Genomic DNA, 12,590 nt, shown 5'->3' with positions numbered 1-12,590 from the left:
AAAGTAGTACTCAACAGCCTTTGAGAAACAGTCCTGTCTCTGAACTTTTCAAATTTTTACGTCTACATTTCATACGGATGTTGTTTTTTTTTTTTAACAGTTAACACATACAAGAAACCTGTAATGAACTAGAAATAAACTAGCTGTAAATTATATATATATATATATATATATATATATATATATATATATATATATATATATATATATGTGTATATATGTGTGTGTAATCATAAATTACATATTTCGTAAACAAGTCCCTGAGAGGAAGCTTCTCACTGAGAAACTCATTGTTCAGTTATGTGTAACAGTCAGGGATTCAGCTTGGCTTGTGCTGCCACAGTTAACAAATTTAATAGCCGAGTCTAGGAAAAAATAAAAAATAAATAAAATAAATGTTTTCTCATTCACCACTACAACTCCACCTTCTGTTAACTTGAAAAGAGCTACATGTAAGATTGTATAAATAATTTGTAAACATATAAGTGCCATTAACTTACGTCACCTAAGACTGACTAGTTGTTCAAAAATGGCTAATCTCCAACTATTTCTGTACTCCACTACATCAAAGAAAATACATCAAGGTGACAAGTATTCTTTGAATGCTACATGAATTGAAGACTAATCACATAATATCTGGTTATAAGAATGCATATCTCTAGAAAACTGGAAACAGAACCTAATTTTACCCCATTATATTATTTAATCTTACATGTAGCCCATGATCAAAAGCAGCTACTTAAAATAACAAAGCAGAACTTTAGTTACAAACTAAAGAATTTTAGTTAGTACCATGAATATATTAACTGATATGGCCCATATTTAAGCAAAAACAGTTAATCACATTAAGATGTTCAAATTAAAAGAATACACAACACCTGTAAACTCTTTTACTCAATACCCACTTATAATGGATGTCTAAGGGTAGTTATTATATTCTTTCAATAAACATTTAAAATATGCAACTGCATAATGCAACTACAAAGTTACACTCTATCAGCAGTGGTAAAATGAGGCACAAATTAGAGAATAGCACACAAATGCTGTACATATATAGAGTTATAGTAGTATATAATTTCAAACACTGGAGCAAAAGTATATATATATATATAAGTCATTCTGGTCACTTCCACTTTCCCAAAGGTTTTGTGGTATCTATGCATGATTATTTCTCTATGAAAGCTTATGAAATATGTTTCACATAAATGTTACTTGGTTGCCCCAACAACTGACAGACATCCATTATAAGGGAGTTTGGAGTAAAAAAAAAAAATCGCTGTTCTTTTTTTCATTAGAAGGAAACTTGATGGCAAACATCTCAACAAAAAGACCAAACATCTCAGTAGACATCTCATCTCAACATCTCCACAGCTCAACCTTGTCCATTAATCACACATATGCTGCAGATCTAGTACATATAGATTAGGTTGGAAAATTTTGAAGTATTCCTTTTAAAGATTAAAAAATGTTTTTTACAAAGAAAAGTTACTTCTTTATGAAAATATATATCAAGTCTTTTGGAAAAGCCACTGTGTTTCTTCATGTCTGCTCATCCACTATATGGATCAGTTAATGCTGCCATGACTGCCTTATGTAGAATTAGCTACTGCTATTATATCATATCCTTCATGTCTGATGGCTACATTGACATAACTAACAAGAGATCAGTTATTTTGGATAATAGTCTAATATTGTGCGTCTGTGCTTAACATCCTGCACTTAATTACACATGTACGTTCAGCTTTAAATGTTCTATGCAAGACTTTTTCACACCAAAAAGATATTGTCATAGTAACCATGGAATCAACACTAGCAGTATCAAGAGACAGTACATCTATACAAGCATCTAATCTGTACTTGGACAAAACAGATCAATACTATGATGATTAAAATGTAGAACCTGATTTTAAACATGTAAACAATAAGACAAAAATATCTCTGTAGATGTCCTATGATTGCTATCACATTCATATTAATTAATGAGGTGGAAATATAGATTTTTGTGGCTTTAGGGCAATGGAAAGGGGAATTAAGCATACTGATACAGGAAGCTTTTTTAAACCTTTAAAAACACATAAGAGACCACCAATCTCTTATTTTCTTTGGCTCAAGATTGTACAGTGTGCCTACAGCAGTCGAGAATCCCTGCAGCTATTTTAAATATTTTCTACTGCATTCAATTTGGATAACATGGTTAAGCTAAGCAATAAAATTAGTAAAATTCTGGCTAGGTGTATATTGTGCATGAGGTATCAGTCTCTTAAAAGCACTGCGAAAATATTTGCACTCTCTAAATCGTTCACAGTGCAGTTGATCATGAATAAAGAAAGCAGTGCGCATTCCCTCTCTTTAGGTTAAAGAGATCCAGAGATGTCAAACTGGCCTTAACTCATAGGTCTGAGGTAGGGTGAGTCCAATAGAATTCTCATGATGAGGAACTGGATAAAAGTAGGCAGCCTGAAAGACTGGTGCGCTGATCAAGCAACTGATTTTTTCCTCTTTTTTCTTTGTGATGAGGCAGCTTTTGGTGTGGGCTCCTTGGGAGAGCTGGAGGCTTTGCTAAGGGTGGAGCTGTCCTGAGATGTGTATGAGGCTCTTTGAGGGCTTGGGCTTTGGACAGAGCTCGAGCTGGGTGGCTCTAAGCTGCATCTTCCCTGAGTGGCCGAGGGCGATTTGTGAGGACAGTGTGCCACCATGTGGGAGGCACTCTGGCAGTAGTGGCACTTCTTGGGTTGAGGAGGGAGGCCACACTCTTTGGCATGATGGTCCAGACCACCACAATTATAACAGCTGCTGGAAAAGACAAATTTTATCAGCAATGTTCTGACATAAACCTAATATGAATCTGTTTAGATTGGTCAAATTGTGTGTAAAATTCAAAAATGTACTTTATATGAAATTCTTAATAATTCTTAAAGACAACACATTTCAGATTTCAAAAAAATGCAATTCACTATGTCTGTTTTAATATGTATCAAGATAATTCTTTATTCATTCATCTTCAGCAACCTCTTTAACCTGGCCAGGGTCGCAGTGGATACATACACCGGACACAATGTGGGAATCCACCCTGGATGGGACAGCAGTCCATCACACGCTAACATGCACACAAACAGATTCAAACACATTTACAATTAGGAGCAATTTTGCATAGGGAGGAAAACCAGAGAACTCCAGAGAGAAGAAATCCATGGAGACACAGGGAGACCATGCAAAACTCCACACAGACAGTAAACCAAGCTCAGGATTGAGCTGAGATCCACTGAGCTTTAATGCAGCAACAATACCAACAGTACTACCATGTCTTCCTCAAGATAATATTTTTTGCTTAATAATAAATGTATCCTGTATAGCCTAGAAGTATATACGTGTCCTGTAAGTCACAGGTTCACAACCATGCTCCTAAAGTACTCTACCCTGAACATTTTAGTGTTTTCCCTTCTCTAACCCACCACATTCAATTAATGAGTTAATGAACAATCCTTCCTGAGTTACAGTGTCTGTGTTAGAGCAGGGGAAACACTAAAATGTGCAGGACATGGGGTACTCCAGGATGTGTGCTGGGAACATGTGCTGTAAGTAACTGCAAAGAAATGCCCATTTACCAGACCTAACTGCATCTAGGATCTCAACAACATTATACTGATGGTTACAGCTGACAATACTTCTGTACAACTCACTTTGTAACAGTCTCTAGTCCAGGTAGATCAAAGAGCGCACCATGCCCCATATTTTCCCCTATTAGCCAATTTGTCTTTCAGCACGACACACATTTTAGTCTGACGTTCTTAGCATTGTGTCCTCAATTTCACAAACCTCCACTGTTCAAGCTCAGCTACTGTATTCATGCCAAGTATGACTTTGTATTTCTTGTTACTTCATTTAAAAGCTGATACTTAATGGATTTGCCTGCTCTTTTTTAAACAAAACAAACTTGTTCATGTCAGCCATGCAGCTTGAAGTGGGCCTTGCATGGCGAACAGGTAGGTTGAATGGCTGTGGAATTTGGGATAACACTGCTTTTCCTTGCTCCCTTTTCAGCTCCAACCACTTTCACAAAATGTTTAAGGGTGTAGATTTTGCCTCATTAGTATCCACTGCCTATTATTTTCACAGTCCCTTTTAAAGGTATTCATCTTGAAAAGCTGCACAGATGATCACCTCAGATATGATCGTTTTAGAATCCACTGAGAGAAATATTAATAAATAAATCTCTAGAAGAATGTTGTAGCAATACCAAGATTAGTTAGTAGTTTTATATTTATATCAATGTCCTAAAGGTGAGCTCTTGCATAGGATGTAGTGTGCAGGACATTCATATTACAATAATTTCCAAATGAATGTGTTCAACACAGCACACTTTAAATGTAAACAAAAATGTTATATAATCCATACATAGCCTTGTCAAGAGTAGTTGGAGGGCATATTATAAGCATTTAGAGGTATGTTTAGATATCCGGTACAATGTAAAGTAATAAATTATAAAGTTTCTGTCTCTTAAATCACTAAACTGCCACTGTAGTACATTACTGAACAACAAGGATTTACCTCACAGAATGTGGCACCTTTTGTATTAGGAATTCTTTTTAAATGAATACCATGTGACACAGCACAGTCAGGAATCTTGAAATAATTGAGAGATTACAATTATTAGCAGAAAAGCAAACTGTTCATGAGCACGATGACCAAAATCTTAAATAATCCCTGACGTCTACAAAAATGTATGATATTGGAGTCATCATAATAGAGGATTAGGGGGTCGTTGATCACTCTTCTACAATACAAACAATCAAAACCTTGCTTGTTTTTTTTGAGTTCTTATGAGCATGTCACAATTTCTTTCTACTGTGCTGTTAAGAGTCAAAATTATGCTTTACAAGGCTTTCCCCAAACCCAAGGAGAAATAGCAGCAATTTAGCAGGGGGAAAAAGCACCTGCACACAAATGTGATATAACCATGGCAACGTGCACAGACTCACAGAGCAGCCTCTCTCGAAGAATGGAATCGAATGGAATATCCGTGATCACACCTCAAAATACAACACTGTAATGACAAGACCTTCTTCCAACACAACAGATATGAAAGATAGGCTATACCACTTATTTAAATATTTTAACTGACACAGGCTAGTCCTCATGATCCAATCCATATCAATCTATCTTTAGATAATTCCCTTCACCGTGGCTTCAGGAAGAATACTGTACTTTGCGGGAAGCGCTATGGAACACTGCTATTCACTCACTCACTCACCGGTCTCCCTTTGGCTTTCGTTTTTGCTGCATGCTTTTCCCTTTGGGTCTTTTTTCGCTGCCGACGCAGTACACTCCTCCAGGCCCAGTCACCTTCACACACTCCAGGCCCTTGGAGGACTTCTTGAAGGTGAACTCAACCTCCTCACCTTCCTTCAGACTCCGAAACCCCTCCATGTGCAGCTTACTCTGAGATAGCAGAAATGAACATCAAAACGTGTACACTTACAGAAAGACAACCAGAAAATTTCACACCATCTGATGAAATATAAATGTTTATAATGAATAAAATATTTTGTTGGTGGAAGATAATAAAAATAGTAAATAAAAACAAAATACTAAAATACATACATATATACATACAATTAGGCTCTCAAGAACATCATGCTGTGTATGGGTAGACATCCACGGATATATATACATAGCATATAGCCATGACAGCAAATACAGGAAACAGTACCAAATAATAAGAGACACATCTGGTATACCCTACTGAATATTTAATGTACTTATAATGTCAATTTACTGGCCTTCAGTAAAATTAGTTCTGAGAAGGAATAATTAATAAATGCAGCTAAACTGGAGCATAAACATTAACTTTATATTAACTAATTATATTAATGTTAAAAAAAACTACTTGTATGTTAAACATAATCACAGTATAACATTCATGGAGAGATTGTTTATGACATATGACTGATCAAGTGCGTGATTAAATTGATTAGGTTGATTTAAGTTAATTTCCATTATTTATATTACTTAAATCACCTTACTGCAATCAATTTAAACAGGTCTGTATTTTAACAATAAATTAAGAATTTAAAAAAATCTTAATGAAGATTTATAACTTAATTGGTTCTTCCTGACTGACAAATCTGTATTCATGAATTTATACAAAAATGTAAAATATAGTGATTCTATGTGGTTTAAGATGCAGAGTAATTTGTATTATGTGATGAATAATAATAATGTAATCACTATAACATACCCTATAATACACTTACTGAATAATAGTTCATGAACAAGTTACCAAATAATATATTTCTAAAATAATCTTCACATTTAGCTACATTAACAATTTATCTATACATTGTTTTAGTACTTTCAAATCCATTTCAAAGCAACTTTTGTTAGTGTCTATGTCTGAAGTTTATTTTATGGTATGTTTCCAGAAGAAAATACAGTCTGAATTTATTTTATTTAAATCATAATGAAACATGCAACATGCAATCTATATAGCATTATTATTTCAGCTTTAATACTATTATCAAATTAATATAAACATAATAATTGTGTAAATGTTTTATTATCAAATATTTTGCTAAAATGTTTTTTAAAAATCTAATTCTTATAATTACTTAATGTATTAATTATTACCTATGATAAACTAATAACTATAACATTTAATCATATTTTAGAATATATCATAATTATTTAAAAAATATTCTTTAGAAAATCATCATTTGTAATAAGATAAAAGTGTAAAGAAAAATATATTTGTATATTATTTTAGCTATTATTTGTATACTTTTATATTATATATTAATACAAAGAAAAATCATTAGTGCACAGCAAAAGAATTTCAAACAGAGTTAAAATTCTGCATGATAAAGAACATAAGAGAGCATAATCTATAAATACAGCCATCTTGGCTGTTTGAATTACAGGATGGTTAAGTAAAGAGAAGAGGGAGGTTTAAAAGAGGTACTAGCCATACCCAATATATGAATGAGATGAGTGCTAAAACCTTTAGAAGCGCATAACCACATTGCCTATTTAACTGAACAACTGAAAAAATTATGAAATACAACACTTAGCAATAAAATTCTAGGTGCCATATGAAAAAGGTGTCCCAAGTGTAAATATACATAAATAAGGAGAAATATGGCTTAAGAATAAATGCAAAAACATCCTGCTTGTTGTCTTTACAAACTGATTTTAAATGGAATTCTACAGCAATATTTCTGGAACAGAGGAAAATAATGACAACAAGAGATTACAAACTGTTTCTGGCAACCATGAGAGGCCACTCACTCAGAGGCATTTCTGCTCCTCCCAGTAAAGATCAAGCATGTATGGACGACTCACAAGAGGAAGTCACGTGAACAGAAGCTACCTTTTTTCATCCTTTCTTCTTTTTTTTTTTGAAGGAACAGAGAGAAAAAAAAAAAGCCCACGAGTAAGAGAAACAAAGCCTGGTATTAGCTGAGAAGGGTGGGGCCTACATGCCAAATGGGCTGTTGGTTAATCTTACCAGGGGCCCACACAGTCTTCTCAACACACTAATAAAATCTAACCATCTCTGTACAACACAAACATGTGAGCAATTTGTACCATCACCCAGCTAAATCCCTTACTGAACTGAAGAGAAAGTAATTCTGTTGAAACTGAAAATAATTTTTCAGGGTTTTTTTCTTACTTGTTTTCCCCTTCTGAGTTTCACCTCAGAGAAAACGCATTTAAAGAAACCCTTCCCCCACATTCATATACCAAGGTTGAGCACAATAAGCAGACATGTTTCAGTGGTGCCTAGTTATTGTTTTTCTGGTTAAAGACAATACAGTACAGTGAATGTTTCTACCATTAAACAACATGAAGATTAAATTTTCACCATCTTAAGTATGGGTGGAATTCCAAACACAGTAAAGAGATCAAGCAAAGCTACAGAACACACAAAACCCTCACAACAATATGGCTGCAAATGTGAAAACTGAAAAAACATTATTGATTTTCCTAAGCTGTTCGAATATCAGCTAATACCAAACTATCAGCTGAAATAAAGGTTACAGTCACATAAAGTAAGAGCAGAACAATGATGGAAGAATATGTCAAGATGTAAAATTAGATATTTGCAAATCAGGAGTCAAATGCTGTAGCTATCAAGGTGATAAGAGAAAAACCCTAGTGCTTAGTCACCACCACAGAACTAAAGTAGACAAGGATGTGTTTTTCATTTCAAAATTTGATTCTCCAGTGTTACCGGAAAAAAACAAACCAACCAATGCAACTAGGCCTTTCACAATATTTATTACAATACTATAGTATAACCTTTACACATTTAGTATGGAAGTGTAGCACAAGAATTAAAGATTTATTGTACTTTATTGTAAGGATGCCAATCTATACTAACCTAACAATCTATACTAATATAACTAATATTATAATATAATACTATACTAATATACTAACATAATAAATCTATAAAGATTATACTATAGTATCATACGCTATACTAGTACAGTAAGAATCTTTACAGATTTTACTATAGCATATTTGCACATTTATTATGCTATTATAACAATATTGACTGATTATGCTATATACTAGCCTAATAAAAACCTGTAATGTTTATACTATAGTATCTTATTGTATACTACTATAGCAATAACCTTTACAGATTTATTCTAGTATAGTATAACCTTCACTGATTTTATTATGCTAGTGTATCATAATCTTTATAAGCATATTATTATGTTGGTATAGTATAATCTTTACAGATTTTACTTGCCTAATATAGCATAATCTTCACAGATTTATGAATAGTGTAATCATTTCAGATTAATTATGCTATTATAGTATAGTCTTTACAGATTTACTATGGTACTATAGTATAATATTTACAAATTACTTTAAATGGTAGGATTGTTTGAATGTTTAACATGAAGGCTACAACTGTTCAACAGTGAAAAACTTTAAAGACAAAATCACCCCAGTACTGCCAGATAATACTCAATGCAGCAGTTTTTTTCTCCAACATGATGACCTGAAGAACAGCAAATGCCAAACATATCTAATGTAAAGCATAAATGGAAGACAAAAGACTCACTATCCAAATTCAAATGCAACTCAACATGCAGTAGTTAAATAGTTTTACTCCAATGTTTAACACAATTTAGTTTTTTTTTAGAGGTGTCTGTTGTGATTTGGAGTATAAATTAGAATGTCATACCTTGGCTGTATGTGTAAAGGCTGTAATCATGACCAAGTGTTGGGTGTGGAGGTAATATGGACATAAGTATGATACTTGTAAGATGGTGTTGGAACACTGTTCAAAGAAGCAGCTCAAACACTTAAGACAAAGCAATACGACAAATTGTTTCATCACATACTGTTTTAATAACAATCAGAAGGTAATAATTAAAAGTCTGTATTTAAGGACGGAGATGAGTAAATGTTATGATTATGAATTACGAGTGAAAGACAAATGTTTGCTATCTTTAATAATACGCCTATTGTTAAATGACTTTGAAAACCATTCAAATACGTTCAGCCTATACATCTCACCTATGGTGAATACTGTGAAATCTGAATGAAGTGAAAGTTGAATGAAAACCCATGAGGCATAACGCTGCCATTAAACGCCCTTTTCAGGTTAAGGTTCAGCTTTAGGTTGTCAGAAAGCATGGCGTTTTCTGGTTTAAACCGACGTGGTGTTTGGTACTTAAACGTTTGTAATCGTTGTGAAAAGATGGGCTAAATGGGCTTGTAAATACAAAAAAAACCAAAACATTAATCTGAAGTGTAAACAATGAGGCCTACGCTAACATGCGCCTGATCCTGTGACCCCGTAGTAATCTTTTGCTGGCAAAACGAAAGGCATGGAGGTGTGAGGCAATGTGAGTGTAAATGTGGCTTTCTCTGAAAGAAGGCCTTCTCCGTGGAGGAGTTAATAGGCCTAGGGCACAGAACCACGAGCATTATCTACTCCCTCAAGTTCACTTTTATATTATTCGGTGTAAGGTGGACTTACTTGGTGAACAAATACGTCCAATGGAGGATCAATAGGAGTTCCTCCGCGATTTGTCATCGATATGAATCCAAATCCCATTCGTACATTAAACCATTTACAGTGGCCTGTGCCGTACATGAGCGAGGAGCCAGTGCCTTCCAGCGACTCGGGACGAAGGCTCCCTCCACCATTCCCCACTCCTCCTGTCAGGGTAAACAAGACACAAGGTTAGCCTGGGCTACATCATCAGGAAGCCTAATATATCGTGATATATGAGGATTACGAGAATGTGTTTTGCTTGGTCGTTTTGTCACTATTTTGGCTGTTAATTTCAGTGTATGTACTTTGGTACTGGTTAGGATCGGTAAGCCCGAGGTGCATATGGAGTCTAAACCAACATTAGGCTTACTACTGTAATACACATTAATAAAACAGGTGTACTTCCGTTCTAAATGCCGATCTAAACTGCTGTACACAGACACACAGAGTCTGCATATTTATATCCCAAGGGAATAAACACAAGCTGTAAGTTTAAAAACGCATCACACTAGTGAACTAGCCACAGCACAAGTGAGTGAGTGAGAGAGAGAGAGAGAGAGAGCAGCGGCGCGGACGCGCTGTGCAGCACAGGCTACGTTGCTACAACCATAGGATACCTTCGGCCATGTTTCCTTTGGCTCCCTTGCTCCAAACTTCGGAGAGTGAAAATCCTTCTGCCAAAATATTTGGTCCTCGTCATAAATGTAACACAATGCTTTACACAAACCATAATGTAGCCTGCATGATCTAGCGTGCCCTACAACAGACAGACGTTTTTCTCTTTTGCCTTTGGTGCACTCCCACTTTTGCTCCTTCTCGTTAGCCCCGCCTACTTCAGTTCACAAGCTCCTGTACGCCAATTACAGACGCCTGATTCTCTTCGAATTCAGGTTTAGGGGCGGGGCCTAGCGAGACTCGGCAGCCAATCGTCGTTGAGTGCACACATTCCCGGAGAATCCATAGTGAAGAAAACATTTATGTTTCTGCGTTTTCGCTGCACGTGAAATGGTTTTCTCGGAACGAACTTGATTTCACAACAAAGCCTAGGTGATTGTTAGTGTTGTTAAAATATCTTGTAGGATTATTTACGGTTTAAAGAGCACAGAAAAGTAAGGACCATAACTTAGATTTATTTTTTTTATATCTAGGCTATATGCATTTCATTATTGTTCTAAAACCATACTTTACTGGAAACCTGCTTAGTTAAAAGGTGCATTATATTGGATTATAATTGTACATTGTCGCTGGTATTGGTTTGAATCTTAAGATATTTCCAAATCCTAACTGTGGACCGTTTCTTTAAATGTGTTGTTAAGACAGGCTATACCTAACTGACACTGAGTTAATGATAACAGACTAATGCACGTTACTTCAGTAGATAACAGTAACAGAGCGAACTAAACAAATACCTGCTACAATAGTCTCGGATCAGCAACACGTTTGCTGATCCCACATTAACACCACCACCAAAGTAACAAACACTCAACACACAGTCTAAGGAAGCATGAGCTACTGGTTATTTTATATGTCGTTAAATATAATATCAGTTTTCTAAGGGTGAATTATCATTTATGTTATGCTTGATTTATTACGCTTTAATTTACTGTATGGCTAAGGTGCAGTACAACAGTGTGTAAACATAGCCTATACTTACTTGAAGGATTGTTTAACTATATATATGCCTATGATATTTTTCGTATCAAAATGGAATCATTGCCAAATCTAAAATTTTATTTTTATTTAAAATAAATAAATATTCATATAAACAATTAGGTCTGTAGAATAAAGTGGCCCACATTATTCAGCACAAAGAAAGTGCCTAAATTAAGTACAGACAATGACCATCATTAGACTAATAAAAGAGGGGATGTCCTTTAACATATACAATGTTAAGCTTTCTGACTTAAGTAAAATGTATTGCATGGCTACTCCTTTAAGGCTAAAGCACGGTTTCCTTTGTTATCGGAAACGTACTGACTTGTAGTGTGTGTGTTCTCCGATGCGGATGCTAAAACACACGGTGGGGGTTGGAAAGCTCTGCATAGCGTAAATGTTTCTCTCTCTCTCTCTCTCTCTCTCTCTCTCTCTCTCTCGCTCCCTCTGTCTCTCTCTTTCTCTCTCGCTCTCTCTTTCAGTTTAAAAAATCTGAATTTTAACACATTTTGCCACAAAGTGTTTTCAAATACACTTTTATTAAGTGTCGTTTAAAAAAATAAAATAAAGCTTGTATATATTAATAGATAGATTACCCTCGTTTTATCTCGGGTAGCCAAAGTTTAATCTCGTTTAATCAAAGACTGATACATTCACACAGTTACATGTGAATAGGATTTACAGATCCAGTGGCTGTAATGGTATAATAATGGTATAATCTATTATATAAAATATGTATAAATGTATAAACCAATAGGCTTCAGATTTGTTGCCTTAAAAAGCAGAATCAGAGGCTTGTACTAAAAACGAGGACATATTTCGTTTTGCAAAATTTCTGCAATGCATTTTATCTTGAATAAAAGACCTGCATAAAGCACCTAAGGCAGATGGTCTAGGTTAATAGAAATAGGCTGTACAA

At 34.9% G+C, this 12,590-nt stretch overlaps 2 protein-coding genes across 3 annotated transcripts in view; one reads left to right on the top strand and one right to left on the bottom strand.

The window, feature by feature from the left end:
• The window catches only part of bves (blood vessel epicardial substance), a 14,107-nt gene extending 10,715 nt beyond the window's left edge, over positions 1-3,392 (top strand). Inside the window, exon 9 of the mRNA XM_053631736.1 lies at positions 3,006-3,392. The gene's annotated coding sequence lies outside the window, so the exon portion shown is untranslated. The remainder of the gene's footprint in view (positions 1-3,005) is intronic.
• Positions 226-10,828, bottom strand: LOC128611908 (protein lin-28 homolog B-like). Of its 2 annotated transcripts, none has more exons than XM_053631777.1 (4): positions 10,636-10,828; positions 10,001-10,182; positions 5,252-5,439; positions 226-2,793 (listed from the first exon to the last, which is right to left on the bottom strand). In XM_053631777.1, exons 1-4 carry the CDS (start codon positions 10,643-10,645, stop codon positions 2,478-2,480), a joined length of 696 nt encoding a protein of 231 aa, XP_053487752.1. In that variant the 5' UTR covers positions 10,646-10,828; the 3' UTR covers positions 226-2,477. The 2 variants fall into 2 exon arrangements, with proteins under 2 accessions (XP_053487752.1, XP_053487759.1); XM_053631784.1 differs by having other exon boundaries at positions 226-2,790.
• Positions 10,829-12,590: the final 1,762 nt, after the last annotated feature.

The sequence above is a fragment of the Ictalurus furcatus genome, chromosome 1, assembly GCF_023375685.1.
Source record: "Ictalurus furcatus strain D&B chromosome 1, Billie_1.0, whole genome shotgun sequence".
Classification (NCBI taxonomy): Eukaryota; Metazoa; Chordata; class Actinopteri; order Siluriformes; family Ictaluridae; genus Ictalurus; species Ictalurus furcatus.
This window is presented reverse-complemented; position numbering and strand designations above follow the sequence as displayed.

What these genes read in the sequence shown, in the direction of transcription:
- LOC128611908 (XM_053631777.1), bottom strand. An exon ending in TGGACGTATTTGTTCACCAA is followed by an intron (nt 5,440 to 10,000) that starts GTAAGTCCACCT and finishes CTGCTATCTCAG; the next exon opens with AGTAAGCTGCACATGGAGGG. An exon ending in CGAAAGCCAAAGGGAGACCG is followed by an intron (nt 2,794 to 5,251) that starts GTGAGTGAGTGA and finishes TGTCTTTTCCAG; the next exon opens with CAGCTGTTATAATTGTGGTG.